Source organism: Neopelma chrysocephalum, unplaced genomic scaffold, assembly GCF_003984885.1.
Source record: "Neopelma chrysocephalum unplaced genomic scaffold, ASM398488v2 Primary Assembly neopelma1_22, whole genome shotgun sequence".
NCBI classification, from domain to species: domain Eukaryota; kingdom Metazoa; phylum Chordata; class Aves; order Passeriformes; family Pipridae; genus Neopelma; species Neopelma chrysocephalum.
In genome coordinates, this window is record NW_020897689.1 from 13,263,244 (window position 1) to 13,279,315 (window position 16,072).

Genomic DNA, 16,072 nt, shown 5'->3' on the forward strand with positions numbered 1-16,072 from the left:
AAATTAGGTGAGGAGCCAGGAGGGGTAGCCAAGAAAAAAACTAAACTCAAAGGTATTTTTAATGTTCTTTTTCATGCGATACTTTATGCAGATAATGATGTATGAAATGCATGCGCATTGCAAATACCAATTGCAGGTTATAATAATGGTTACTAATACCAGCTGTGGTGTCCAAGTGTTGTCTAATGGTGCAGCAAACTATTATACTTGCAGTTTTTCAGTAAGTTTTTTTTATTACTGATTGTAATTTAATGGCAATGCAAGTGCTTCCCTAACTAGAGATTATATTTTGTTTGTGCATATTTTTTTACAACAGTTGTCTTGTTTGGATTGTAAGTAGTTTATGATAATTTCATGTTCTGCATGTTTTAAGTAAGATTTTGCTCTGTGTGAAATCCCCTTTTAGTTATCTTTCATGAATTCATGATACTATTACTGTATTGTAGTTGGACTAGAGCACCTTAATTCTGCTTAAGTCTGTACTTAAATAGGTTCGTCTATTTCTTTCTTAGAGGTAGGAGAAATTTAGGCACAATTCAATAACGTGCACTTTAATATTATTTGCAGGATTGATTGCAGTAATGGTACTTATACATTTTCTAAAAGCCTAAAGTAGGATAGCTTGCAACCAATTTATGCCATATATTTATTTATAATTACATTGCTGTATGAACAGGCCATAATGGTCTTAAATGTGTTGAGAGACAAAAAAAGCTAATTAGCTTCAGCAAAACACGAAGGTACTAGATGTACTTCAGGTGCTTAACTTTATAGATCTGCTCAGTTATGCTATATCATAGCATGGGACTATGTAAACAATGCAGTTTCTTTGTTGAATCACTTAGACTTTAGGGTGTTTTTTTCTAGCAGTATGTGAAAAATGCATGCTTACTCGTCATACAAACTTTCATGAGAAAGAAAGTGCATTTACTGAAGGAAGCTCTCTGCTCATATAAATGTGACTTTTCTTAGCATCTTGCACCAAGTTGAAATTTTTAGCATTTGTTCCACATTGCGCTTGGTATAACTTGGTTGGAAATTGTGTGTTTCCAAGAATGGTAATAAATGTCATTTATCAATTCATTCCTGGGTTTTGGGTTATTTTTCAATGTTTGATATGAGAATGATGAAGTGACATATTTCAAATATTTCATGTCAGAAAACATTTGGAAGGAAATACGATGTCATTCCTTTTAGTCTAAGCTATGTGATTGAATTGTTCACTCCACAGAAATGTTTCACAGCAGTTAGAGGCAGATGTTACAGAAATCTCACTTACCTGCTGTTTGCCACAGCAGACTGCAGTTTCTCTCAAAAGCCTGAATAAAAATATAGCTGTTTATATTTAAAAATCATTATTGCTTTTCAATAATGTGGGAGTATTAATTTTAAAATTAAATGCAAATAATGCATTCAGAGATTTAATGGAAAAACTCATTTTATTGAGTTAAAAATTTCTTATTCTGGAGAATGCTGCTGGTACTGACAATTTTTTTCAAAACTGTGGGCAAAATGGAATTATTGAAAATTAAATATTAAACATATTGAACATAAATTTCAGGGTTTCTGTTCTGACTTTTCTTATGATGTATTATCTAGATACTGTGTCACGGCCAAATGTGAATTAAAATAGAGAAAATAAGCACGAGAGACAAATGCAAAAGTAAAACAAACAAAAAAGTGTTACTGATAACTGAAAAACAAAGTTGTAAGAATTAATTTAAAATTATTATTTGATTTCACTGACTGTGGTCAAACCCAGTTAACTTTTTTGAAGTTGATTTAATTCACTAGGACATTACTATTTCTTCCTAATTTTTGTGTACTTATGTCTTATTCTTGCAAAATATGTACATCAGATATATTTTTTAAGTCTTTGCTTAATATGAGGTAGCAGTATCAGTAAAATGTTGCATTATATATTTGTATTATAACACTTTATTTATAACTCTTGCAACTGTCATACTGTTGTCAAAGATTCTGTTGTCAAATTTACTGTGATTTTCATGCTCACAGACAAAAGTGGTTTTAGCATTCTGCAGAAATTAGTTAGCAGTAAGATAATAGAGGCATGGTTTTCACTAAATTAATGCTTCATTCAGATGCAGCTGCAATATAAGCTAAGGTTGCTTACTGGCTGCATGGTGTGAGATATTGCTAGAAGTCAAAACTAATTTGTTTAATTTGCTTAAAGCATAGAAGTTAATTTTACAAGTTTAAATTGGCATCTAACAAACATTAAATAAGAATTTGATCAAAACTTTTAGATAGTTGTTCATAAGATGTTTTATGACCTAAGAATGGTTCTCTTATTGAACATTTCCTCTTTTTTAAATGAAAAACTAAAAAGTAAAAGAAGCTGTTAAAGAACCACTCAAGAAATTAAGGGAGAAGCAGGAATCCAAGAAGCAGGAAATCAAAGATGAAGAAGAAAAAAAGAAAGCCAGGAAAGGAAAAGATGCTGCTGATCGAAAGGACAAGAAAGCTGTTGATATGAATAAATTAAAGAAAGATTCTGACAAGGCTAAAAGAGACAGAGGAAAGGAAAAAGGCCTAGACAAAAATGTGAAATCCAAGGAGACTACAAAAAAATCAGCCAGTGAAAAGGATGGTACTATTCAGGTGGGAAAAGACAAAGAAACAAAAAAGATAGTAAAAAACCAATCCAAGGAAGACAAGAAAGAAAAGAAATAAACAGTTCCCGTTCTGCTAAAGAGGAACAGACTTCAGGAATGATAAATTCAGCATAGTTATATGAATGTGGTAAAAATGGCAGTAAGAAAATAATGTTTTCTGGAAATAAATGTGAAAAAGGCTATATATAATAATTTTTTGAAAACTGTTTAGTGTGTACTAGTATGGTAAACACAAAGCAGAAAGACCTGCTGTGAAACTCAAGTATGTTCATATGTTAAGTGCCTGGCTACCAGTGTGTATTGAAAACATTCAAATGTCAAATTCATGTCAGTTACTTCAAGCCTACTCTAAATATGGGTTTGGGGCTTTATGGTTGATATTTATTTTTTTTTTTAGCCTTCCTTGTTTCCTTGTATTTAGGTACTATTTTCTTGATGTGGAGATGAAAGTTTAATATTGTGTTTGAAATGCAAGTTTAAAAGCAATATTAAGAGAATTATCTGGACACATGTAGAGGAAGCTCACAGATAAAATATTTCTGTTTCACAGAAACAACGAAGAGGAGCATTAATGGACTGTATTGTCATAAGAACTTATCAAATAAATGTAAATTATTCCCTCCTAAGCATTTTTTCCCTAGGTAAAATGTTTTTTCCTGAGAAAACTATTTTATACACAGTCAAATCCTCTTCAGTGTTGCACTTGTTTATGAGACTCCAGTGTATACTCAAGCAATACATTGCAACATTTTTATCTATTGATCCCGTGAAAATATGTTTTACTTTTCTTCAATCCTCTATTTATTTATTTAATTATTTACTTAGCTCTCTGTAGGTTGGAAAGCTTGATTCATTGTCACTTTTCAGTTAACTGTGTCCTGATTTTTCTGAGTTTTCCAAGTTCTTGGGTAATGAACACTACTTAAAATTAGGCCACCTATTTCACTATTAATAAGTATTGTTGGATTCCATTTATACTTAAGAAGTGATATGCTACTACTACTCTGTTCTGGTTGAACTTGTTTAGAGAACAGCTTATATGTATTGGCAACTATTATTTCCTTCCACACTTTTCAAGTGCATGATGCTTCTGTAAGCAAGATCCTGTGTTAGTTTGCTCTTATAGCTTCTGTATTTGTAGCATCAAGGAAGGATTTATCCAGCAGTCTCATTAGAATAAATAAAGTTACGAAACATTCTGCAGAGATATGAGAGATATTTCAGTATGTTATTGAATCTATACTTGCTTTCAAGTTTATTTGGAAATTAATATTTTCTAAATAAACTCGAAAGAAAGTATATTGCAAGCAATTGCACAATATAATTACACAGGATTCAGAATGAAATTTGTAATGAAATGTTAAGATTTATTAATGTTATTAATTAATAACATATTAATTAATAATTATTAATACTGCAGTATTAGTTTAAAGAAAACAAAACTAAGGAGAAAAATTGAGAATGAGTATATGCATATGGATGATCATATCAGATTGAAGAAGTCCTGAAGGTTAATTCTGTTTGTGGTTTTGCTAAAATTTTGTATATAACAGTTGGCAATACACTTAGCCATTCAATACATGTGTCTGTAACATGCCTTGATCCCTAGAGGTATAAAATGATCTGATTTTATTTTGTTTTAAAGGAAATGAAACATTGTTCAAATAGTTATGAAAAACAGTTTGAGTTAAAGCTATAGAAAATAGTATAGGAGCTTAAGGTTCTAGCCGTGATAATTAACAGAGGTGATATACCAAGGTATTTTCTAAATATTTATAAATGCATGAAGAGGGAGGGAAGAGATGTGTGTTGTGAACATTATAGTGTTTAGCAAAAAATATGACAGAATGAAGATCTAATAAATGCACTTCCGTAATAAGCATTCTCTTTTAGGTTTTGGTGATGATAGATGTATTTATTGAGCTTTGCTCTGATAGGTATTAATATACATATTTGACCAGAGGATCATTCAAATCACACTTCTCAAGGATGGTGGTATAGTGCACATCACTTTTTATTTTCTCCCATAATGTGATAGAATTTGTAACTGTATGGGAGTAAAATTTGGAATGAGTTGCTTTTCTGATTAACATATTATTGTATCTGTGACCCAAAGTTTACCTGGTTCTAAAAAAGTTGGGTGGGTTTTTTTCTTTTCAAGGAACATTTTATTGGAGCAGCACTCCAGGCTATACAGATAGCCACACAATAAAATGATATTTTTTCCCCAGAGATCTGTTGTGTTGTTGTACATCTTTATGACATGTTATTGTAATTAAAATTAGTGTGGCAGTTTATCACATAAGCTCAAAAAATGGACCACACAAGCAAAAACTGAGTGCAAATTAATAAAAATAAAAGAGAAAATAATATCTTGCAAAAAGTAGATGGCTTAATGTATTCCATACTCAACAGGATTGTATAGGAATCACTGATAAACATGATAGATGTGTATAAAAAGCCTGTAAGTCAAGTTGAGAAATGCACAAGCAAAACCAAGAAGTACTCTTGCTAGTCCTTTCTTTCCTGTTAAGTACCCATAGTGCTTGTTGGCTGTGAAATACTGACTATCTTTTGAAATACTTTGATTCCATTTATTGTTTATGAAGCAGAGCAGGTGGTTGTCTGCTGATGGAGATGTGGGTTATTGGAGGATACAAAGACTTATATAGAGGGGTGGATATGTAAGGACTGTGTGACCGTGTCTCTGTTTGCAGATTCTGAAGTGTGAGATGGTGGCAAATATTAAGTAACTGTTTTTGTCTTCATCTAAAGGTGATTGTAGAAGGAAGTAACTTCTAACCTTTGTAGCAATTAATATTCCTGCAGCAAGAGATTAATGTCTTAATAATAATTTTTAATGTTTTATGGGGTTTTTTTTAATAACACAGAAGAAAATTGGCAAAAAATTAAAGGTAAATTTGGCTCTTTTTTCCTAGTTTCTGATTTTGACTTCATGATAGTGGAGTTAATCTGTTATGGTACTTTTGGATACAGCTTAACTTATCTTCAGGTTGTTTAAATTTTAATAATAGATCAAGATAGAATTGATTCTGGTGTTCTGTTTCCACTACTTGAAATAAATACGTGTTTTTCTCATGATGAATAGAATAATATCTCTGTTTTACACAAATTTGGGTTGAGACATACTAGTCCTTTTTGTATTGAGATATGTTTGACTCCATTAGAAACATGGTAATTATTATAATTTATGTTATTCCACTTCAAAGTTACTTTTACAAGATGGTTAGCAGTACAGGAGTGTTCATTATAGTGTAGCCTCTGCTTTATTAAATATTATTTTTCTATTGATTTCTGTGTATACAGCTCTTGAAAAACTAGTTTACTTTGGGCAGTGTGTGTATATGGGTTTCTTTAAGGTAGTCTTATCATAATTGTTCATGGATGTAGGATTATAGAAGAATGTCATTTGGAAGGGGAGATCCTTATTCCAACGTCCTGTTCAAAACAGGGTCACTTCAGAGGAATGACCAGGTTACTCTGGCCATTATCCAGTGTGGCCTTTAAAACTTCCAAGGATGGGAATGCACAGCTTCTCTGTGCATCCTTTTCCAATGATTTCACTTCCTATGTGTCTGAGGGAGGTGCAGGGTGGATGCGAGTGTGCGTAACTTTTTTCTTATGCCCTGTCTGAACCTCTTGTATAAGTCTTCCTTGAACCTTGCTAAAGAAGATCGGAGAGGAGAATTAGCCTAGTACCAGTAGATTCTTGAGCTTATGTTGTCTTAAGATGTGGCATAATCTTTCACATGTAAGAGTTACCTTCATCTCTTACCAAGGTGTTGATCATTGCAGTTATTGGTTGCTTTCTTTTCATTGTGTTTTGATCTAGAAATACTCTATGGTATCAGTAGTAAGCATTTAACTGGTGAAATTCCATCAGTCATACTTTTTCTGTAGTCATTTAATTGTCAAAAGAAGCTGGAGATTCAGATTACCTTATTTTGAAGAAACTACAGTTCTCTTCCTAAGATCTAACACATGAATTTAAAATACCTCTTCTCTTCCTGTGAAGCTTTTTGTAAAGTTCAAATTAATTGTTCATTGAAGCTATAAAATTGATCATATGAAACACTTTTTGCCCAAATTGAAAACAGTGAAAAAAATCTGCTTCCTATTTTTCTGCTGGATACTGAATAGATGTTGAGAATACCATAGTCATTTGTTTAGTTAATTTGAAATAAAGCGCTTAAATTTGTCTCTTTTTCCCCTCCCTCACTGTATGTCTTCCAAACATATTTATTTACTGTCCGAATACACTTTAGTTTCTGTATATATCACTGTATATCAGGACAGCCCTGCAATTATGATTGTTTGAATGCATTTTTGGAGAGTGTAACATCAGTTAATTTAATTGAAACAACTTTCTTAGTTTATAACTGAATCAGATCAAAAGGAGCATAAAGTTAACTTTGTAACTGAAAAATGCAGGCCTTAAAGAAAGATCTGTCCCAGCACAGCCAACACCACCAGAATCTGAGGAGACTGTCCAGGCTGCTGAGAAGTCCTATGTTGAATCAGGTAAGACCTTTAATAAACCAGAGGTGAAACAAAAGGCATGATGTTTCATTTGAATTATAGTTCTGTTTCCTTAGCATACAAACTTTCATAGATTTTGTGTTGCTTATCTACTAGAGTTTATTTAACAGGAATCACTGTTGATAACTTTGTATAAATCGCTGGCCGTGAGAAGTGTAAAATTTTACTGTCTAGAAGTTGCTCTAGTCAGCCCTCATGGTTACCATTGTATCTGTATCACATCAGAATAACTTTCTGGTGATGTACAGTTGTGGTTTAGATACATTTGCAACTGTATATCCAGTCAGAATAACAGCAGATTCTCCACCTTCAACAAAAAAAACCCGAAGAACCAACTTCATCACACAATCAAATATTCCCTTTTCCACTATAACCAATAGTATATCATAAGTACCATAAGTAGGGCTTTTACTGTTGAAAAAAAAAACAACCAAACATTTTAAAAGCCCCATAGTATTAGTAAAATGTGTTAGGTTAAAGAGGGATTCAGGAAAAATGTTTACATGTCACATTTCATGTACGCAATTTGCATTTTAGTGTTATTCAGAGAGTACATGTTTTTTCTGCTCCTTGGAGTGGCTTATCCTACTTGATATTTATATGAACCTAGCACATAAATGCACAAGTATGGAGTATATGGCCAGCGAAATGGAATATAGATTTTGTTATAAGAGACTTGTGTTACTTTTTTTTTCCATAGCTGGTACCATTTTAGGTCTTTATCTGAAAATGCAGCTGTGATCTGTTTTTTTTGTGCTGTAACGTTTCTGAGTGTTAATTTCAGGACATTTATATGAAGGCAACACTTCATACAAATTCCTGTTATATTCTGGACTGGTGTATTAGATGCCAATCACTTGTCCGTGAAACCAGTTTGTGATTTCTCCTGGCAATTCATAGTAGAATAAGACCTTGATATTGTAATGTTACTATCTATTTTCCCTGTTTATGAAGTCAACAAGACCCTATTTTTTGCAAGTGACATTTTGTTGTCAAATATGACATGCTAGTGCTGCTGCCTAAATTGTAGGAAGGTAAAGGATTAAAGTGTTAGTAAAATAGTTACTTCAATTAGAGTTCTTGGTTTGAATAGTTATCTGAAGTTGTTACTGCCCTTGAGAAAAATATATGTGCAGAAAATGCAGTGTAGATAAATTCTTTGAATTCATATTCAGAACAAATCTGATGTGATTGATGCAATACTTTCTATATTTGAGAGTAAACAAGACAAAATTGTTTTTGTAATTGTGTGAGTTGAAGAGGTTCACTGGATCAGTCTCTAGGGAACTTTATGGAACAGAATAAGAACTTTACAGAGCCTACTAAGGGCTGTGAGCCTTGAGCTAATGTTCAGACTTTGCCTTTTACACTTACTTTCACTGCAATTTATAATCCTTTTAGAGCACAAGACTGCTGACGTAGAATTGGAAGACGAAAGTCAGTCTGTTCTTCATGAAACTCTCCATTCCCAGCCTGGTAATGCATTAACCTTTAGAAGTCACTGAAGAGTTTATAAATACTGCCGTAGGCTAGGTGTATCTCAGTCTGGTTTTGGTATGCACTTAAAGTAGTTTTGCCTGCATAAAACATTCTAAGCTCATATGTAATTTTCAAGAAAATTTGGAAAGTTCAGTCACCAAATCCTAAAACTGTGGCCTCTTACTCAGAGGTGTTTGGCAGCAATAGTTCAAATCAGTCAGTTGACAAAAACTTGCTCAATATACTGCGTAGAGTGCAAGAATGCATAGAACAGATAGCCTTTACTGTGGGCAGAGAAGGCCCTGTCAAGTCAGTGTAGATAGTTTGGGTTTATCGTGCTGGCACGTGCAGACAAATCATCTGTCCCCCTCCTCATACCCTTTAGGGACTTGTTGGAAAACACAAAGGGTGCACTGAAGACTGAATATTTGCTGGTAATTGAATATACCAAAGAGTATGTATTCACTAACAATCTGCATTATTGATTAGGAGAGAGGCATGAAGATGTAGATGAAAGTATAAGTGACCAATGGCAAGTGAAGGAAGAAATACATGGAGAAACTTTTGAAGCTCCTACAACAGATGACATGCCCAGAGAATTAGAGAATGAAATGCCAGAAGCATATGAGACACCAGACTCAATTCAGAAAGGTATCTGAATGATTAAATACATTTAAAATTAAATTTACAAAAAAAACCCCCAACCAAACAACCCAGACAAATGTAAACATCTCATGAAAAGCTTGACTTGTAATTTCTGCTTAGACTAGAGGCGTAGCAAGTATCAAACACAGATAGCATTATTTAGCAAAGAAATATCTTTTAAATCAAAATGGTGTATTTTAATGCTCTGTGTTTTGGAATTCAGCTAACTATATATTATTATTTAATTAATGCTGTGTTGGTTTTCAACCAAATTAATCTGTGCTCCAGATATGCATATCTCTCCACAATAGAGGGATGACTGGAATCATATAGAGTGGTTGGAAGGGACCTTAAAGATCAGCTAGTTCTAACCACCCTACCATGGACAGAGACACCTTCCACTACGTCAGGTTTCTCAAAAGCCCTTTGCAGCCTGGCCTTGAACACTTACAGGAATGGGGCATCCACAACTTCTCTGGGTAACATGTTCCAGGTGCCTCACCACCCTTACAGTGAGGAATTTCTTTATATCAAATCTAAACCTACCTTCTTTCAGTTTAAAGCCCAACATTTGTCCTATCACTACGTGCCCTTGTAAGAAGTTCTTCTTCAGCTTACTTGTCCTTATGGGACTGAAAAGCTCCCATAAGGTCACCCCAGAGCTTTCTGTTCTCCAGGCTGAACCCCAATTCCCTCAGCCTTTTCTCAGAGGAGAGATGTTCCATGTCCAGCCTCTCACCTACCAGCACCCTCAACTCCTTGGCAGGGCTGCTCTCAATCTGTCCATTCCCCATCAGTAATACCTGTATAGAGTCTGCTTCTGGAATTCCTGGTTTATTTAACTAAATTTTAAGAGTTTATTAACATAACCTTTTCTAGACAGACTTATTGTCATTCTTCTTCCATTCAAATGTGTCTCCCTAAGAAATTGTTATGCATCAATTATGTTGTAAGTCCTGCAGAGATGAAGACATCATATAAAGAAGATGCTCATATCTTGCTGCCTTGGGGCTTTGACAGGATGATAAAAATTATAGTAAAATATTTAAGCAGAATCATATGATCTAAATCCAACCTGGGGCAAGTGATTTCTGAATGCTTTTTATCTGCCCTACTGGAAATTTTACACATCTCTTAATACATCTCTTTGAAAAACTCATATAACAGATGTCATCTAAAAGTTTTAATTGCTGGAAGTACACTGAGATTCTTTCTTCACAACAGAAGTAATTCTTTTCAGTCTGGGTCTATTATACCTCTTTATTTCTGTATCTCCTTTATTCATCCACAGTTCAACTTAAAGTAGGACACTAGAGGAGATACTCAAATTCCGGTTACTTTATATTGTTGCAATTAAGAAGGCAAAGTAAATATGTTCTCATTCCTTCACATTTACACAAAACTTTCTGTGGATAGTCATCTTTGTTGAGCAAGTGTGTATAGAGTTTATTCATATCTACACATTCTCAATATTATATAGAAGAATAGAATTGTAAGTATTATTTTTCAGTCTGTATACGTCTTGCTGCCATTAAAAGAAATTTGCGTAGAATTTCAGCTTAGAAATTTGACTTCGTTCTTACATAATATCTGTTATAGGATTTGTGGTATTGTGTATTAATATAAAAATGTTACAATTTGTATAAACATATTTGTTTTTCAGATGCTGATCTTTTGGCAGATGGTCTTGAAGCAATGGAGTCTGAGCCCTATGAAGTTCCAGGTATCATTTTATTTTTCTAAACTAAGTAATACTGGTTTTCTGCCTAAGTGTAACAAATTATATGAGAAAGAAAAATAGAAATGGTTAGACTGGTTTAGAAATATGTAATTTTTAATTTTTTTTCTCTAAATAACTTCTTGTTATTGTCGTGGATATTTTTGCTTTGAGATGACTGTATCATACTTGCTGTTGAAAATCTTTATTAGTGGATGACTGGAATGGGAACTTTGCTTTCATTGCTGCACAAACTTTATATTTACTATGTGTTTCTGGCTGTTGTGTATGATTGGGATCTGGCTAGGCAAGAGATCTGTGGTTTGTACAGTCTAAGAAAGTGAGAATGAGATTTATTGCTTATATTACTGCCTTCTTACAGTTTGCAATACTAAGGTTCTTCTAGACTGTCTAATGTAAACGGAAAAGGCTGTCTGCACTATAAATAAACACTGTTAGAATCCTGAAGAAAATACTTATCAGACAGCAGGGAAACTGTAATATCAACCTAATGCTTCTACATAATGGGAATGATGTCCTTGGTGCTGACTCACTCTCTGATAGCAGAGTCAGACACAAAGAAACAAACAGTCCTGAAGAAAAAGTTAAAAACTGGATGCTTCTGATGCCAAGAATAATGTTTGGACTAGGCTTCTTCTTTTTGACTCAATGTTAGTTCTGGACTTTGCAGTCCTATTTGATGCCAATTGTGACAGAAAAGTAGAAAAAAAATTTGGTTTGATCAGCTAACACTGTTTATTCCAAACTACGTAGGAGATTACTGCTTTCCAGTTACTGGTTTAGAATCCAAGCTGTGATGGTTAGTTTCTTACCTTCAGTATTGTGTTTTGTCAGATGTGTCATACCACGTATATCAATAACATTGCAAAGAATTGTAGTCATAGAGGAGAATAATACACATATTTGGCTAGGTAGTGAAAAGAAGTAAATTGCTGTAAGTCTGTGATGCCAGAAGTGAACTACATATTTTGCAAGGTCTGATTTCTGGCTCATATCTTGTCTTCTGTGGATCGTTATGAAGTCAGACCCCTGCATGTCAGTTAAGAAGATACTGTAGAATTTGAAGCTAGAGGAGGTTTACATTTTTCGTTCATATTAAAAAAAATATTACAAAATTTACTGGAGAGTAATGGCTCATGTAGATCTACTTTTCATGCGGATTGTATAACAGAGGACTACGAGAGAGTGACCCAAGACCTTCCATTAGATTGCCATGTGTCAAGTTGTGTCAGTTTGTAAAGTTTTAATTTTGTCAGTTTTCAACTAAGGAGCTACATTTAGCTATTGACAGATGCATTATGGATGCAAGTTAAAACGATCAAATATTAAAAAAAAATCCTATTTTTTATGTCAAAATATTTATTTGTTCATATTTCATTTACAGCTTCAGATGATTATGTTGTATCTATGGAGGGAAGAGTAAGTGATCCAGAAGCTCCAGGTTTGTAAATTTTCATTACTTCAGATGATGATATAATCTCACATTTTTTAAATCTGCTACAAAGTAATGTATCATATTGACTGTTTGATCACAGTTTTATTTTCAAACAGCTTTTAGATTGTTTCAAGTAAGCCTGATTTTTTTACCACTGTGTTACCATTACATTTGTGAGCATAACACTTCATGAATCCAATCCAGAAATACTTACAGTGGTATCTTGTTCTGTCAGGAGTCTTGCAGTCTAATCAATGGATTGCTTGTCCAAGACCTACTTATGTTCTTAATTTTAAACCTAAATACAAATGTGCTGAACTTATTATATTCTTTGTCTTATGGTGCATCTCCTGGATGAGTTTTACAATTCAGCTGTCACTTTCAAATAAAACATTGTAGTATTAACTCAGTATGTTTAGTTCTGTTATTCTTTTGCTAAATATGTGACTATTTAAGTTCTCATGTGCTATTTAGCTGTTGCATGAAAATTGATCGAAATATAAAATATTTTTATTTAAGGTGACTCTGAGATAGTACCAGAAGATGCTATGGAACATTACACAGGTATAGTCCAAAGTCTTATTTCTTTTTATTGAAGTTCCATTGAATTTTGTCCCCAAACCAGACAATCGTGCAAAAAAACCACCCAACGCTCAAAACACTGGAGCTCTTAGATAACTTCCATTCCTTAATGAGTTATTGCATCTATGTTTTTGATTATGTTCTGAAAAAATACTAAGAGCTATATGAGTACTACTTCTCTTTAATATCACCCAAATGGGCAGAATAATATTTTGAGAGTTGAATTTTCAGGAGAATGGATATTGGTATTTTAAATCATATAGAAGTGTTTGTGGATAAAAAAGAATTTATATATGCCAGAGATGTTGAAGTTAGTGTGATGTCAAGAAGAAAGTAGTGTCTTTAAATTTTTTTTTTTAAAGCAAGCAAGCCATTACAAGATCCCAAAATTGCACTGTAGAAGTTAGCTAGATATAGAAATGATTTAAGAATATTTTGATTCTGAATTACAGGTAATTTGTAGATGGCTTCATGACCTGTATAAGAAAGCCTACTGATAATGCTTTATCATTTTTAAGTCTGTCTTTCGATGCCAGAAAATTACTCCATTCTTCTCACAGGATCTTTTAGAAATCTTCACCTTTAAACTCTTATTAACTTTATTACAGTATAAAATACTATACTTTTGAATATCTTTTTTGTTCTGAATAAACCCGACATTGTATTATTTGTGTCTTTATTGTCTTAAAGTTCTATGAATTTTCATATTAATTTTCTTTTAAACAGAGGATAGAGTGCATGGCAATTATAATGAAGACCAAGGTATGACAACTGCTATATTTAGTGAAATTACAGTATCAAAGTCTTTAGTTAATAGGCAAGTGAAATTACTTTTTCTTGAAATTTTCTATAATGCCACATTACTTTATGAGTTCTCAGTTAAGGTTTTGGGTTGTTCTGTGTTCAAACCCTCTGTGTGTGTAAGCAATCAGCCAAGGGGATTGAATGATCAAATGGAACAAGTGTAGAGTATACATTAAATTCCTACATTGGCCCTCTGTCATACTTTATGTGTAAGTGGAATAAGAATGTTGAAGACCTTGCATGCCCTTTTTCTTATGAAACCCCAGTCAAGTCAACTGTAGTTCATTGCATCTGTATAGCTCAATGTTACCTTTGTGTCTTGTCCTTCACTATCAGTTCTTTGAAAATTACTCTGGTTTAGTTTGATTTGGTTGATGATTTGCTAATGATTGCTGAGAACAAAAAGAGAAGAACAGTAGTCACAGCCTTGAAACAAAGGTATGTGGTTGTGATTCCTGCTGTGATATTCTTCTGGGGACTACCATACTTCAGAATAATTAAGTGTGTCTTTAAAGCACTTTTGTTTATTTCCCATGTTTATGTAATCTGAGCAAAGGATAGGGATTCTTAACTTCAAGATATTTGCAAGAGAAAATCTTGAGGCTCATTCTTCGTCATCAGAAGGGAAATTTCGACATCCGTCTTTGGAATAGGAGTTAAAATCCCATTGAAAGACTTCTAGTGGCCCAAAGGTGTATTTATCACATAGTCTGTGTCTTTCGCAGTCTGCAGAAAATACTTATTTGCCTCAGTGATGATGCCCTTGATAAAATGTCTTGGCTTTAATAGAATGGAAAACCAAGAGACCTCTAGATTTTTTCCTGGGACTTATTTTACTCACTTTTCCAGGAGATATTTATTTTACCATCAGTTCCCAGTCAGGAATCACTTTCTCTTGCTTCTTGCACCTAGATATGAAGAAGTGCAACTTTTAATCTTTACTTTTCATGCTTCTTCATATGTAGTGGTGACATGGACAGAAAATGCTTCCATGCCCTCAGGAACTGTCATTTATATCAGCTTTTTGAGTAAGTTGATCAGGGAGGTAACTGAAGTAATTTACATCAGCTTTTCATAAAATCAGTTGCAAAACTATTTCATATTCTGCAGTCTCTTCTGGCACCCTGGCACCATAACAGTGAATCACTCTATTTTGTGAATAATTCTTGTGCTTCAGCAAGCAGTGGTTTCATGTGCAGTTGCCTCTGTGTGCTACAATGAGAGTTTCTAAATAGTATCAGATAAATCAGATTTTTTTTTACCCTACTCTTTCTATAGTCTTCCAGATCCTCTGATTAGGCTGATAACAAGAATAGGAATTTTTCTCCAAAGGAAATTCTAAGGTAGCAGGTGACTGTCAAAAAATTTATTGTTCTTGGCTTGCCAGGCTTCTTTATGCAATAAATTATTCCCGCAGTTCAACATAATCTGTGGCAAACTGCTTTTCTCTTGATAAAAGTTTGCTTTTTCATGGCATAATTTTGCCTTGCTTTCAAGTTCTCCCTTGAACACGTTCTGGTTGTAAGAGAAAGCACCATGTGTTTGTACTTTTTGGAGGAATTTCAGAGCTCCAACCTGGAGCAGTGTGGAAGAAAAAGACCAGTCAGCTGATCTGCCTTTTTGTGACACACCATTTTTTCCTTAGGAGTTCAGTCTGTCGAGTTTCAGGGCATGTACACGTTCATTTGCTGGACACCATTTTAGCAGTTGTACCCTTTTTCCATCCCTTTTGTCTATGGGCCTGTCTGTCTTGTACCTTTTTCCACGCTTTTGGTTGGATTGAAAGTGAAACAGATTTGCTCTGTTTCTGGAGAAAAGCAGTTTTAGCGCCTGTTTTTTAAAGTCAAAGAAGGGATGGAGACCATAGTGGAGATCTGAAATTCTTTCTCTCAAGTGTAAAGCTTGTGGTTTTGGCATGGGCTCCAAAACTGCAGTTCAATTCCTCAAGAAGATTCAATTTAAATCTTGAGATGCAATTATCTGTGAAGTCAACAGAAGTGTAAGCTTCTCTATTCTGGAGTCAGTATATCTTCCCCATCTCTATCAGATGTTTTCCCTCTTCTGGCAAGACCCTCTGATGAAATATTTTCTTCAATTCTGGTGCTTTCTGGAGTTGTCAGAAAACTGAGGGCAGTGCCAAGAGGATCGTTGGCTAGAGCAGTTCAATTTCTTTTGTGACTCTTGCTTTGTATG

General features: G+C 33.9%; 1 protein-coding gene across 15 annotated transcripts in view; it reads left to right on the forward strand.

Annotated features, from left to right (window-relative positions):
- Nucleotides 1–16,072, forward strand: part of ASPH (aspartate beta-hydroxylase) — a 114,421-nt gene that overhangs the window by 32,932 nt on the left and 65,417 nt on the right. For 12 of the 15 annotated variants that reach the window (XM_027706073.1, XM_027706153.1, XM_027706239.1 and 9 more), the window contains 6 exons: nt 7,089–7,178; nt 8,598–8,672; nt 9,165–9,326; nt 10,984–11,043; nt 12,443–12,499; nt 13,013–13,057. In XM_027706073.1, coding sequence (XP_027561874.1) covers nt 7,089–7,178; nt 8,598–8,672; nt 9,165–9,326; nt 10,984–11,043; nt 12,443–12,499; nt 13,013–13,057 — 489 coding nt within the window. Of the gene's footprint in view, nt 1–7,088; nt 7,179–7,292; nt 8,391–8,542; nt 8,673–9,164; nt 9,327–10,983; nt 11,044–12,442; nt 12,500–13,012; nt 13,058–16,072 lie in introns of those variants that run through there. The other 3 variants (XM_027706965.1, XM_027706920.1, XM_027706626.1) reach the window with 3 other exon arrangements.